Below are 15,444 nucleotides of genomic sequence, written 5' to 3' on the forward strand. Positions count from 1 at the left end.
ATTGCAAGTGATTCACCTTCCCTGCAGAATAGGAACAATAACTAATGAATCGTGGGGTGGCACTGCAGTACAGTAGTTAGCAGTGCTGCCTCACAGCGCCAGGAACCCAGGTTTGATTCCCGGTTTGGGTCACTGCACACTCTTCCCATGTCTGCGTAGGTTTCATCCGGGTGCCTCCCACAGTCCAAAAGATGTGCTGACTGTGCTAAATTCTCCCTCAGTGTACCCGAACAGGTGCCGGAGTGTGGTGTCTAGGAGATTTTCACAGTAACTTCATTGCAGTGTCAATGTAAACCTACTTGTGACAATAATGAACTAACTTAAACTCTGCAGTCCTGCCACATCCAGCCGCGAATGGTAGTGGACAATTAAACAATTGGAAATATATCAGCCGTTCCTTCGCTATCGCTGTGTCAAAATCCTGGAACTTCCTCCCTAACAGCACTGTGGGTATACCTACCGTAAGAAGTCTCACAACACCAGGTTAAAGTCCAACAGGTTTATTTGGTAGCAAATACCATACTACCAAATAAACCTGTTGGACTTTAACCTGGTGTTGTGAGACTTCTTACTGTGCTTACCCCAGTTCAACGCCGGCATCTCCACATCATGTATACCTACCGCTCAGGGACTGCAGCGGTTCAAGAAGGCGACTCACGACCACCCTCTCAAGGGATGATTAGAGATGGGTAATAAATGCTGACCCAGCCAGCGACACTCTCACCCCATAAATACATAAAAAGAGGGGAATGCAAAATCTGCTCCTTGTCCCAGAAAGTACAATCCCCTTGATTTGTTTACATATTTGCAAGTTTGAATGAAAAATGTGTGGGTGTTGGTACATTAGTCTGTTCATACTCCATGTTCAGTGACCCATGATGGATTTCTTTGTGAAAGGTGCTGCCAGCGATATGAAATGAGAAGGCAGTGATTGTTTTAACATCACAACAGGTCCAGGTCCTGGAAACTGGGAGTGGAGAGGGGGTGGGAGGAGAGGGAAAGAGTATTGAGTTCTTGTCTGCTTGAAACAATTGCTTCCCTGTTTAAAAGGAGCTTAAAGGAATATTCAAGAAACAGTCACACTTGTTTGAGCATAGTCTATCAGGCGGAAATGCAGGTTTGAATATTTGTTTTGAGTTTTGTTTTGACTTTGTGTATTCTGTGTGGTATAGCTCGAGCACAACAATCTCCTTCATCATGGCAGTTTTACATTCTCCATCTTTCTGCTCTCTCCCCTGCCTGAAGCACTAATTTTACCCCTTTTTCCCCTCGTAAAAGAGAGATTACATTATCCAGCATCATCGACATCCTCAATGCGCCAAAGCATTTTATAACCAATGAAGTACTTGTAAAAAAAGGGGAGGCATGGTGGCACAGTGGTTAGCACAGGGCCAGGGACCCGAGTTCAATTCCCGACTTGGGTCACTGTCTGTGCGGAGTTTGCACGTTCCCCTCGTCTCTGTGTGGGTTCCTCCGGGTACTCCGGTTTCCTCCACAGTCTGAAAGATGTGCCGGTTAGGTGGATTGGCCATGCTAAATTGACCCTAGTTTTGGGGGGATTAGCAGGGTAAATACATGGAGTTGTAGGATAGGGTGGGATTGTTGTCAGTGCAGGCTTGATGGACCCAATGGCCTCTTTTACTGGAGGGATTCTATGAAGTACCTCTTGCAATTGTAGTCACAGTTAATATCATCGCTTCTCCTGTACTGTTCCCAATTTCTCTTTAGCTTTGTGTCCCTTACTGATTTATTACCTTCCATACACCCATACCAAGTGCCTGGGAGAGAGCAACAAAGTCCAGGTACTAGGGGAGGGTGTATGGAAGGTAATAATCAGGGGGGGAGTTAGGGGCATGAGCAGTGATGGAGATGGACCAGACTGGAGATCGGGTTAACCGATGCTTTGGTAATGTCCCTTCCTTGTTGTTACCACCGCCAGAGGAAACTATTTTTCCACCTCTATCCTATCAGATAATAGGCACACTTCCCTTGAGCCTGTTCAATCATTCAATGAGATCACGGCTGCTCTGCGACTTAACTCCACATACCCACCTTTGCTCCATAAATCCTTTTAACATTTAAACCCCTCAATCTTCTATACTCAAGGGAGTACAGGCCAGTTGTATAGAGCTTTGGTTAGAATGCATCTGTGTCCCTGCATTCAGTTCTGGGTACCACATGTCAGGAAGAATATATTAATATTGGAGCTGAGGGTGGTGGTGGTGGGCGGGGGGGGGGGGGGGGGGGGGGCGGGGGGAGTGGGGGGGGGGGGGTTGCAACGCCAATTAAGGCGACATAGAGGTTAGCATTGCTGCTTCACAGCGCCAGGGACCCGCGTTCAATTCTTGGCTTGGGTGTGGAATTTGCATGTTCTCCTCTGCATGGGTTTCCTCCGGGTGCTCTGGTTTTCTCTCTGTCCAAAGATGTGCAGGTTAGATGGATTGGCCATGGGAAATGTGCGAGGTTACAAGGATAGGGCAGGGGAGAGGATCTGTGTAAGGTATTTTGTTGGCGAGTCGGTGCAGACTCAAGGGGCCAAACGTCCTCTTCTGTGCAGTGGGGATTCTATGATTCAGCAGATGAATGCCTGGCTTAGAGGGATAAATTAAAATGGGCAAAAAAGCTGGCACTGATGGTGACCTTAAAATCTATCCGTGCGTTCCAGCAGAGAGACAACAGCAAACAAGTTGGGATGGTGAGTCACATTTATCAGTCCCAACTCTGGCAATATAGTACACGCTATTCCGAAAGAGGAGAATCCGCCCTGAAGGAAGTTGTTGGGAGAATCCCGGGTAATACAGTGGGTAGGAGGTCTTGAGGCACAGAGGGTTGTGATGTCCTTGCCTCTGGACCTCAAGTTCCGCGTTCCAGACCCATTTCAGGACCCGACGGCTGCAGGAGATTTGTTCATAATGTGACTGCTTGGGTTAATCGTCAGCCTGTAAATCCTTCCAGTAAACCTGGTGCAGGCGGTAAGAGAGGGAGAGATTCCTGATCAGCCACACTGCGGAAGCTAATGGCAAACCACTGCAGCACTTTGCCAAGCATAATCATGGACCAATTAGAGGAAGTCCACAGTTGCTAATCCCCACTTAGGGCATGGTGTTGGAAAGGAGGTGAAGGAATCTAATGGGTACTTTGTTTTGTGACTTTTTAACAGAAATATTGAAGTTTGAAGGTGATTGTGATGTTATTTATCATGATGATACAACATTGGTAATGTTTTCAAGTTGTGATTGGATCCTTATGAAGTGATTTATTTTTAAAGATATTTTTATTTGTTTTGTTTTTATTCATTTGTGAGACATGGGTGTCACTGGCTGGCCAGTATTTATGGCCCTAGTTGCCCTTGGCTAGGCCATTTCAGAGGGCAATTAAGAGTCAACCCCATTGCTGTGGCTCTGGAGTCACATGTAGGCCAGACCAGGTAAGGATGGCAGATTTCCTTCCCTAAAGGACATTAGTGAAACCGATGGGTTTTATCGACAATGGTTTCATGGTCATCAGGAGATACTTAATTCCAGATTTGTTAAATGAGAAGACCTTGCAACCAATCATTAAGCATACTGGCACTCATTGAATGTATTTATCCTAAGGGTATTTTAGTCATTGGCTTGCTGCAGAATAACCTGCATTGTTGAGGTCAGGAACTCCTCATATGGGAATGAAATTAATTAGAGATTTCCTTCATCTAACTGAAGGTTTGGTGATTACTGGTTCTCCACAGTAAATTTAAGAATTTATTGAAAAATCTGAAAACTTTCAGGCAATTAAATATCAATAATAATCAGATTGGACACCAAGACACATGACATATTAGAAGAGGTGACCAGAAACTTGGTTCAAAGAGAGAAGCTTTAGGAAACACCTTGGAGAAAAATAACAGCACGGTAGCACAGTGATTAGCACTGCTGCCTCTCAGCACCAGGGACCCGGGTTCAATTCCAGCCTTGGCTCACTGTCTGTGTGGAGTTTGCACATTCTCCCCGTGTCTGCATGGGTTTCCTCCGGGTGCTCCGGTTTCCTCCCACAGTCCAAAGATGTGCGGGTTAAGTTTGGCCCTGATAAATTGCACCTTAGTGTCAGGGGGATTAACAGGGTAAATGCGTGGGGTTACGGGGATAGGTCCTGGGTGGCGTTGTCAGTGCAGACTCGATGGGCCGAACGGCCTCCTTCTGCACTGTAGGGTTTCTAACAGCAAGGTCTGGGAGGGAATAAAGGGATTGTCTTTTTTTTTACTTTGAAGGGAAAAAGGATTGATCCTCTCAGGAGACATTTTGGCCTAGTCAGTTATATAGGAAGTGGTGCTGGTCCTCTCCTTGGCAATCCCAGGAGAAGTTTAATGTACAATTAACATTTATCAAATTGACCCAAAGCACAAATAGGATATTTTCTCCTTCTTTGTTACTTCCACCTCAGTGCCATTGCCTGCTTTCTCTCCAGCCTCAGCTGATCTGCTTCTGAAGCCCTCGCCCACGCATTTGTTCCCTCGACTGATCCACCGCTCTCCTGACTGGCCTCCAACCTCGCACCCTCCACAAGCTTGAGCTCATCCAAAACTCGGCTGTCCGTAGCCCATATCTCACCAAGTCCTGTTCTCCTCTGGAATTCCAACTCTAAACCCCTCTGCTCCCAACCCCCTTCCTCCTTTCAAAACACTCCTTACCTTTTTAACCGCACTTTTTGTCACCTGTCCCAACATGTAGCTCAATGTCAAATTCTGTCTGAGAACACTACCGTGAAAGGTGTTGGAATGTTTTACTTTGTTAAAGATGCTATGTAAATACAAGTCGTTGTTAGTATTCCTGACTATTACAATCCTATAATTTTCTTCTTCCTGTGTTTTCATTCCTCTTTAGCAACTGAATCATATTTGTTTGGATCTAATCTAGTATGACATTTAAGAGAGGTTTTTTTTAAGAACATGATTTCTGCAGATCTCGCTTCAGTGATGTCATTGTTGCCGGGCTGTCTATGATGGCCTATTGGGACTGAGGGCAGATAAGTCCCCTGGGCCTGATGGCCTGCATCCTAGGATATTGGACCTAGTGGCGCTGGAGATAGTGGATCCATTCGTTATAATATTTCAAAATTCCCTGGACACGGGAAAGGTTCCAGTGGACTGGAAAAATGCTAATGTAACGCCCTTATCCAAAAAGGGAGGGAGGCAAAATGTGGGACATTACAGACCAGTTAGTTTAATATCTGTTGTTGGGAAAGTGTTAAACTCAATTATCAAGGAAGCAATATCAGGACATTTGGAAAGTCAAAACGCTATCCATCAGAGTCAGCATGGGTTTATGAAAGACAAATCATCTTTGAGGATGTAACAAGCAAAGTGGATAATGGGGATTCTGTAGATGTAGTATATCTGGACTTCCGGAAGACATTTGATAAGGTGCCACACAAAAGGTTAATTCACAAGGTTGGATCACATGGGATTGGGGTAATCTATTAGCTTAGGTAGGTGATTGGCTGATGGACAAATGTTTCTTTTCTGGATGGCAGGAAGTAACTAGTGGGGGTGCCACAGGGTTCGGTCCTTGGGCCCCAGCTATTTACAATCTATATTAACCACTTGGATACCGGGATAGAAGGCTCTAGAGCCAAATTTGCAGATGACACAAAAATAGGTGGGATAGTAAGTTCCAGTGAGGAAATAAGAACCTTACAAATGAATATAGATAGGTTAGGAGATTGGGCCAAAATGTGGCAGACGGAGTTTAACGTGGATAAGTGTGAGGTCATACATTTTGGTTGGAAAAATGGGAATGCGACTTATTATCTAAATGGGGAGAGACTTCGGGGAGCTCCGGTGCAGAGGGATCTGGGTGTCCTCGTTCATGAGTCACAGAAAACTAGCATGCAGGTACAGCAGATAATAAAGAAAGTGAATGGAATGTTGGCATTTATAGCTAAAGGAATAGAATATAAAGATAAGGCAGTATTGTTGCAACTATTCAAGGCATTGGTGAGGCCGCACCTGGAGTATTGACCACAGTTTTGGTCCCCTTATTTGAGGAGAGATGTAGTGGCATTGGAGGCAGTTCAGAGGAGGTTCGCTAGATTGATTCCAGAGATGAGGGGTTTGTCGTATGAAGAGAGATTGAACAGTTTAGGCTGATACTCTCTGGAATTTAGAAGAATGAGGGGAGATCAAATTGAGGTATACAAGATGATGAAAGGTTTGGATAAAGTAGATGTGGAGCAGATGCTTCCTCTTGTGGGGCATTCTAGGACGAGAGGTCATAGTCTTAGGATAAGGGGTAGCAAATTTAAAACAGAGTTGAGGAGAAACTACTTCTCCCAAACGGTTGTGAATCTGTGGAATTCGCTACCCCAAAGTGCGGTGGACGCTGGGACAGTGAGTAAATTTAAGGAGGAGTTAGACAGATTTTTAATTGGAAATGGGTTGAAGGGTTATGGGGAGAAGGCAGGAAAATGGGGATGAGGAGCATATCAGCCACGATCGAATGGCAGAGCAGACTCGATGGGCCGAATGGCCTAATTCTGCTCTTATATCTTACGAACTTATGATGAGTCCTTTTATTGCTTCTTAATTGGTAAATGGGGTTGTTTGTGTTAACTCTGGGATAAGTTTTATGATCCTGCATTGTTAGGAGAAAAGGTCATGTGTTTTTGGACAGTTTTGTTTTCTTTCCAGTGAGTTGAAGGTTTCAGTTTTGAGAGTTCTGAGACTGCAGTTTAGTTTTTAGTTTTAGCAGAGACATCGAGCAAGGAAGAAGCTGAAGTCTCTCTCTCTCTCTCTGTTCCATTTGGAAATTCTGCTGGTTCTCTCACGGCAACATTTTGCCTTCCGGAAGGAAAGTGAAGGCTTCAAAAAGACTCAATTCCAGTCAAGTGAGATTTTAACCTATGCTGTATTAAGCCTGTGAAATGGGTTTTGTTTGAGAGGTTTTGGTTTGCTGGAACAGCTTCAACATTCAATTCAGGGTTAATACATTATTCTGAGTGTTTTCTTTCTGTTTTTTTGTTTGTAATTGATGAAAGTTCTTGCTAATTTTCTTTCTATACATGTTAACTATATTCTTAAATAAACTTTGTTTGATGAAAGCTCTCTAGAGAGTTCATAGAAACCCTACAGTGCAGAAGGATGCCATTCGGCCTATCGAGTCTGCACCGACAACAGTCCCACCCAGGCCCTACCCCCGTTTAGTTACCCTGCTAATCCCTCTAACCTATCACATCCCAGGACACTAAGGATTAATTTAGCATGGCCAATCCACCTAACCTACACATCTTTGGACTGTGGGAGGAAACCAGAGAACCGGGGGAAACCCACGCAAACATGGGGAGAACGTTCAGATTCCACACAGATAATGACCCAAGTCGGGAATTGAACCCGGGTCCCTGGCGCTGTGAGGCAGCAGTGCTAACTACTGTGCCACCATGCCGCCCTTGAATCATACCTGAAATTAATTATATCATGCTCATCCGAGCCAAAGTCACAGTGCAAAGCTTAATGTTCATGCGGTCTCCATTGAGTACTTTGGAATTTCTAACCTGAACCATAACACTAGCGATATCCGAAGCCAATGATTTGGGTGACTCAGTGAATGTGTCCAAACTTGAAATAACTATTGATTCCTCCCGCACGCAGCTCGATGATAACTGGGCATGTTTATGCCATCAGGTGTTGGAGAGTTTCAAAATCATGGACTACAGCCTGCTGTTGGGAATCCATAACTTGGATCTGGCGGTCCGAGAGAAAGAGAAGGAAGCAGAAAACCTCCAGACGGCCTCGGATGGGAAACGCCCTGGAGGGCAGAAGGTCTTGTACTCCACAGCCTTGGAATCTATACAGGGTGCGACTAAATCGGGAGAATCTGTTGGAACGGATGATATGTAAGTTCTGTCAAAATCATCTTCTGTGTTTGGCCAATATTCTCCTCGGTGAAACTAATTACTTTATACACAGGTGGGTCATGGGCTAGTAACATAACTGCTTTGCTTTCCATCTGAATATGGGCACACAGGAATGGAATGGTTGTGCTCTGCTAATGGGCTACTAATTAAGGTTAACCATTGACTAATAGAAAAGTTACAGCACAGAAAGAGGCAATTCAGCCCACTCTATTTGCACTGGCCAAAGAGAAAGGGGGAAGAAATTCCGCCTCTATCGATTCAAATCCCTCAATGGTCATTTTTGAGAGCTTGATTTTTATTCCTAATTTGGGAAATATGCTTTTTTCTTTCTTCTTAAAGTGACCCTGAAGTTGGTTCTAGATGTAACTCCAGTTTTTCACCAATGTGGTTAACTTTGATGCCTAACTACCCTGTGAAGAGTTCTAGCAAACCAGACCGTTCTAGCAGACCGCAAGAAGATGGTAGACTTTGGGGATAGCCATTAATTGGCAATGGGTAGGCCATAGCCCAGTGGTATTATCGCTAGATAAATAATTCAGAAACTCAACTAATATTCTGGGGATTTGGGTTCGATTCCCGCCATGGAGGTTGGTGGAATTTGAATTCAATAAAAAATATCTGGAATTAAGAATCTATTGATGACCATGAAACCATTGTCGATTGTCAGAAAAACCCATCTGGTTCACCAATGTCCTTTAGGGAAGGAAATCTGCCATCCTTACCTGGTCTGGCCTACATGTGATTCCAGAGCCACAGCAATGTGGTTGACTCTCAACTACCCTCTGAAATGGCTGAGCAAGACTCTCAGTTGCTCAAGAAAGCAGCTCACCACCACCTTCTCAAGGGCAACTAGGGATGGGCAATAAATGCTGGCCAGTCAGTGACGCCCATGAAGAAAAGAAAATAAAGAAACACTGGCCAGGCTGGAAATGCCCACATTCCAAGAATGAAAACATTAATTCAAACACCAACCAGAAGTCCTCTGGTTTAATGTTTGTCTGCATTGAGTTAATCTCGACTGGAGTCATACAATTGTCCGCTTGGATAACAAGGGGTCAAGTTAAAGGTTTGCATTTAGTAATACAGATCATTCTGGTAACCACAGCAATACATAGCAGTATAGAAAATTAATTTTTGAGTCTTGATGAGAAATAAGAATAATCTGAATTGCCGTTACAGACCAGAAATATGACTCTGGGTTCCATGGAAACTAAAATTTTTGGCATAGATTTTCTGCCTATTTACTGCTGGTGTAAATTTTGGATTGTTTTATAAACTAGATGGCACTGCTGCCTCTCAGCGCCAGGGTCCCGGGTTCAATTCCAGCCTCGAGTCACTGACTGTGCAGAGTTTGCGCATTCTCCCTGTGTCTGCGTGGGTTTCCTCCGGGTGCTCTGGTTTCCTCCCTCACTCCAAAGATGCGCAGATTAGGTGATTGGCCATGCTAAATTGCCCTTTCATGTCAGGGGGATTAGCAGGGTAAATATGTGGGGGTTTGGGGATAAAACCTGGGTGGGATTGTGGTCAGTGCAGACTCGATGGGCCGAATGGCCTCCTCCTGCACTGTAGGGATTCTATTCTATACTTTTGCAGGGAATGTTGCTGTGTCGATGAACTCTGGAGGTTTTTGGATAAAGGCAAAATACTGCAGATGCTGGAATCTGAAATAAAAACAGAAGTAGTGCTGGAAAATCTCAGCAGGTCTGTGTGCAGAGGGAATAGAGCCAATGTTTCACGTCTGGATGAGCCTTTGTCAGAACAGGATTTTGAAAGCTGTTCCCCAGAATGAATACAAAAGATTTGAGGACATTTGGGCATGGTGGAAAAGCAGGCATCAGTCACTCGCACTCAAATTCCCTCAATCCTTGGCACCTAAACTGGCATGTAAATTGTGCCATTGCAATAATGTACATTTTCAGGGACATTCAGGATCTTGAATGGGACTTCAGCTCATTTCCAGCTAACATTAGGATCTGAATCAATTGGTCCCCTAACACTGTCTCCCGTGGTTAAATCCAGTTTAACAACTTCGTTTTTGTCGTCCATTTTTTTCAAATGGTTCACCTCTGGTTTTCAGACAAGTTTTGTTGCTTCTGCATTATAAACTCATAGAATCCCTACAGTGCAGATGAGACCATTCGGCCCTTTGAGTCTTCACCAACTGTCTGACAGAGTGTCTTACCCAAGCCCTTTCCCCCACCCTATTCCTGCAACCCCACACATTTCCCATGGCAAAACTAACCTACATATCTTGGGACAGTAAGGGACAATTTAGCATGGTCAATCCACCTAACCCACACGTCTTTGAAGTGTGGACGGAAACCGGAGCACTCGGAGAAAACCCAGGCAGACAAATTGGTAAATGGGGTTGTTTGTGTTAACTCTGGGATTAGTTTTACGATCCTGCATTGTTAACAGCAAAGGCCAAATGTTGTTGGGCATTTTTGTTTCTTTCCAGTGAGTTGAAGGTTTCAGTTTTTAGAGTTCTGAGACTGCAGTTTAGCTTTCGCAGGGATATCGAGCCAGAAAGAAGCTGAAGTCTCTCTCTCTTTCTTTCTGTCTCCTTGTTATATTTGGAAAGTCTGCTGGTTATCTCACGCTTTGCCTTCCGGAAGGAAAGTGCAGGTTTCGAAAAGACTCAATTCCAGTCAAGTGAGATTTTAATCTATGCTGTGTTAAGCCTGTGAAAAGCGTTTTGTTTATGAGAAGTTGTGGTTTGCTGGAACAGCTTTAACATTCAATTCAGGATTAATGCATTATTGTGGGTGTTTCCTTTCTGGTTTTTTTGTTTATAATTGATTAAAAATATTGCTAATTTTCTTTCTATACATGTTAACTATATTCTTAAATAAACTTTGTGCTGCCCTGGAATTACTTAGACTGATTGCCAACCTATTGCTCGATAAATTGTAGCATATATTTCATTATTTTTTAGCTGATTAAGGACTTCACAGTTCCTGATGTGAGACAGTGTCGTATCGGAAAGTGTTTCTAAAAGGCAAACACAAATGATTCCTATCTGAGGACGATGAGCCACGAGAGAGATTAGAGAGTTTAGGGTAGAGTTGAAGTGGAGGGCATGTGAAGTATTTAAGCGGGGGACCATACCAAGTATTTAATGGTGTAGATAAGGTGAGTCCAAAATATTGCTTAAACGATCAGTTAAGCAAGAGTTTTAAAAGAAAAAGTACATTTGTAACATATAAACTTTTTTTCAAACGTTTATGACACAAAGGTGATAAACATTTGATTTTATTAGTCTGTCTCAATAGTTTATGCTGAATGATTTCAGAAGGCAGTTCAAGGTTAGGTTTGGTTAAGCTATAGGATTGATGGGATGAATTCACTTCTACTCATTAACTTTTTACTGCGTGTCTATCATGGGCTATTCGACAAAGAGCTTCTCGTGGCTCTTACCAATCAAGACAATTATGTGGAATAGGCTGTTTGATTTTGCCAATGTGTCTTAATTAAAATCAAGAATGGACTACCTGCAGTGATAGTGGAGTCAGACACTTTAGGAACATTTAAGCGGTTATTGGATAGGCACATGGAGCACACCACGATGATAGGGAGTGGGATAGCTTGATCTTGGTTTCAGATAAAGCTCGGCACAACATCGTGGGCCGAAGGGCCTGTTCTGTGCTGTACTATTCTATGTTCTATGTCTAAGATGGGACTGGGAGTTCTAAAGCAATTTAATCTAATTTTCATGTATTATGTTAGAATAATGGAGTTGTACACGGAGATTAAATGAATGGAAAAATATGCTGTTGTTTTTTGGGTATATATTTTGTTTAGTTTAGTCAGCACAGTAAAACTGAAGCAGCTGTTGCTGCTTTACTTTGTGTTCACTTCTTAGCTCAGTGAGTGCATCCACTCATTGGTCTTGTTATTGGCAGCAAGGCCAGGGACACGGACATTCTGCTGGCTCTAATGACAGGATCTCAGAAGAATTTCTTCCTTTTTGTGGTGAACCATAGCTGGTTACCACTATGGGTACTGAACCATCGATGGTTATCACTATGGGTACTTGTACATATGTTACTCTTGTTACTGTTGGGGTTAGGGTTGGGGTGTTCCACCTGTTAGCATTGTTCTGTGGTACACTCCGGTTGGCTCCGCCTTCCTATAGGAGTATAAAGGTCACTGCACTTCCTAGTGACCCTTTAGTCTGGGATTGTATTGTTAAGCAGTATGCTCTATTCTTGTTGCGAATAAAAGCCTTTATTCCCGGGTACGATCTAGCCTCCCGAGTGGATTAATCGCGCATCACTTTTTCAAGCCCACTCGGTGGGGGACCCGAGGGCTCAATCCCCGAGGAGGAGAAGGGAGTGATAGATTGGGGCTTATGGGTGTAGCAGTGATTGTGAATGACCTGATGAGTGCAGGATGAAAATCGCCAAAAAAAAATGTATTTTTTTCCAGCAATACTCCAGTTTTGTACGACCAAACAAGTATTGACAATTTAACCCCAAGTTCAGTACTTTCCTGGTAAATCTGTTGTTGGGGCGAGAATTCCTGGGGACTAATTCCAATTGTGAGTGAGAATGAGTAAGTTTGAGTAGGCAGTAAGTAAGCAATTCCTACATCACAGTATCGAATACATTGGTTGTAAAAAGCTTTGAGCTATCTTGTGGTTGTGAAAGGCACCACAAGATAGCTCTATCTAGACTAGAGATGGTGATAAAATGTGATTCTAATTTGGTAAATCCTTGGCTTGGATCAGGTGGATTGGCCTTGCTAAATCGCCCTTTAGTGACCAAAGATGTGTAGGTTAGGTGGATTAGCCGTCGTAAGTGCGTGGGGTTACAGGGATAGGGCAGGGGAGAGCACCTGGGTGGGATGCTCTTTCAGAGAGTTGGTGCAGAATTGATGGGCTGAGTGGCCTCTTTCTGCACTTTAGGGATTTTATGTTCCAGCCGGCCTGTTATACACCAGGTCTGACCTTCACTACAGGAAAATCCTGAGATGTGAATCTGTTGACCAGTTTGATATGGGCAAAGTAAAGAATGTCCGTCTTATTTCCCCATCCACCTTCTCTGTTAAAATAATTGCAGCTATTATTTATGTTTTCCTGTTGCTTATTTTTCTTCTTTTGTTCCAGGATGGGTGGAATACCAGCCAAAAACAGTAAAGGAGAAAGACTTCTACTTTACATGGCCATTATCGATATCCTACAGTCTTACAGGTATTGACTGCATGCGTGGAATCATTTTTCTTCTGTGAGATTTGTTTTGAGTTTCCATTGTCCCAGCCTGGCCATTCACATGAGTGAAAGTGAGGATTGCGTATATAGCACAGCTGCAAGTTAGCTATTGATGTCTTGAAGGTTTCATTTGGCAAAATGGGTGGACATTGAATTGAAACATTTTTTTAACCTGAAAGGTTAGACTCTGGTTCAGCATGTAAGCCACTTCCTCCTTCCTATCTCTTCACCCAGGCCCACCTTGGCTATTAAGGTCTTGGATCTAGATGCTTCTAATTTTGAATGGTTTACAACAGGAATATCCAAGCTTTTCCTTAATCGGCCACAAACTGGTGAATATCCTGGAGATTGAATCATAGAATCTCCACACACACAGTGACCCAAGCCGGGAATCGAACCTGAGTCCCTTGCACTGTGAGGCAGCAGTGCTAACCGCTGTGCCACCGTGTCACCCACGTGGCTGAATGTTTTCATTTCATTTGCGCACCTACTTGAAATTGCAAAACCTCAGATGCTGGGGTTCTGACTCTGACAGGACAGCGCGACCTACACAAATTCATCCAAGACAAACCCAGCCAGTAAGAAATAGAAATCCCTGATGGTGCTGATTTGCTGAGATTTCTTGGCCTGGTTTAGTGGGGATCTGGGGGCAAACAGTTTAGATCACTCCCCCCCCACTCTTCAGCTCAAACCTGCTAAGTGGGGCTGAGTTGAACATTTTAACCCCACAAGCCCAGGTGCAGCCGATAGAGTGAGAATTCACAAGGCTACAGTAACAAAGGGAAATGCCAATGTTATGGTCAAAGATAGGGAAACATAGAATAGACTGGGAGGCTGTTTCATACAAATAACAAAGAAAATTACAGCACAGGAACAAGCCCTTCGGCCCTCCAAGCCTGCACCAACCATGCTGCCCAACTGAACCAAAGCCACCTACTCTTCCGAGGACCATATCTCTCTATTTCCATCCTATTCATGTATTTGTCAAGATGCCCCTTAAAGGTCACGATCATATCCGCTTCCATTACCTCCCCCGGCAGCGAATTCCAGGCACCCACCACCCTCTCTTTTTTAAAAAACTTGCCTTGTACATCTCCTTTAAACCTTTGCCCCTCGCACCTTAAACCTAGTCCCCTAGTAATTGACTCTTTCACCCTGGGAAAAAGCTTCTGACTATCCACTCTGTCCATGCCCCTCATAATCTTGTAGACTTCTATCAGGTCACCCCTCAACCTCCGTTTTTCCAGTGAGAACAAACTTCCTCGTAGCTAATGCCCTCCGTACCAGGCAATATCCTGGTAAATCTTTTCTGTACCCTCTCCAAAGCCTCCACATCCTTCTGGTAGTGTGGCGACCAGAATTGAACACTATATTCCAAGTGCGGCCTAACTAACGTTCTATAAAGCTGATGTCATCTCTCACACAGAAATTGGGCGGCACGGTGGCACAGTGGTTAGCATTGCTGCTTTACAGTGTCAGGGACCCAGGTTCAATTCCGGCCTCGGGTCACTGTCTGCAGATTCTGCATGTTCTCCTCATGTCTGCGTGGGTTTCCTCTGGGTATTCCGGTTTCCTCCCACACTCCAAAGATGTGCGGGTTAGGTTGATTGGCCATGCTGAATTGCCCCTTCGTGTCAGGGAGATTAGCAGGATAAATATGTGGGGTTACGGGAATAGGGTCTGGGTGGAATTGTGGTCGGTGCAGACTCGATAGGCCGAATGGTCTCCTTCTGCGCTGTTGGAATTCTATGAAAGTCTCCTTTTCAGAAAAGAAAATTTATTGTTCGTGTTTTCAAGTTGTAATATTTCAGTAATAAATCTCTAGCGCAGCGTACTAAACTTTTAAATTTACTTATTTGAAGCAGCAATTCATAACTGCAATTAATTTCAGCTTTTAAGTACTTAACTAATTAATTTCTTCTCTGAATAGGTTCATTAAGAAGCTGGAACACTCTTGGAAAGCTCTTGTCTACGATGGCGTATGTTTATATTTCATTTATCTTTATGACTAAAGTAGCATTAAGTGAACGGATGTAATTACTAAATGTATTTAATAGCAGAGACAAAAGGAAAGTGTCTCACAGGGGAGCAACAGAGTTGAAGGAAACACTCAGCATATTTCCATCATTGTAATTCTGTGTAAATTAGTAAGGATATGAAAGGGAGCAGTACATGCACTCTTACCACCTGGGCAGCAGATTTATAATATATAGATTTTACAGCATACTTCAGCCCAACTTGTCTATAGTCCCCTGACTCTCCCCTCACACCTACTTATTTAATCTTCTCAGCGTATCCTTCTATTCCTTTCTCTCTCAAGTCTCCATCTAACTTCCCTTAAATGCAAT

General features: G+C 43.7%; 1 protein-coding gene across 30 annotated transcripts in view; it reads left to right on the plus strand.

Moving 5' to 3' along the window:
• Positions 1-15,444, plus strand: part of pip5k1ba (phosphatidylinositol-4-phosphate 5-kinase, type I, beta a) — a 178,008-nt gene that overhangs the window by 122,719 nt on the left and 39,845 nt on the right. For 19 of the 30 annotated variants that reach the window (XM_078213980.1, XM_078213993.1, XM_078213982.1 and 16 more), the window contains 3 exons: positions 7,655-7,866; positions 12,995-13,078; positions 15,027-15,075. In XM_078213980.1, the coding sequence (XP_078070106.1) occupies positions 7,655-7,866; positions 12,995-13,078; positions 15,027-15,075 (345 nt within the window). Of the gene's footprint in view, positions 1-7,621; positions 7,867-12,994; positions 13,079-15,026; positions 15,076-15,444 lie in introns of all 30 variants that reach the window. The other 11 variants (XM_078213975.1, XM_078213990.1, XM_078213972.1 and 8 more) reach the window with 1 other exon arrangement.

Source organism: Mustelus asterias, chromosome 6, assembly GCF_964213995.1.
Source record: "Mustelus asterias chromosome 6, sMusAst1.hap1.1, whole genome shotgun sequence".
NCBI lineage: Eukaryota > Metazoa > Chordata > Chondrichthyes > Carcharhiniformes > Triakidae > Mustelus > Mustelus asterias.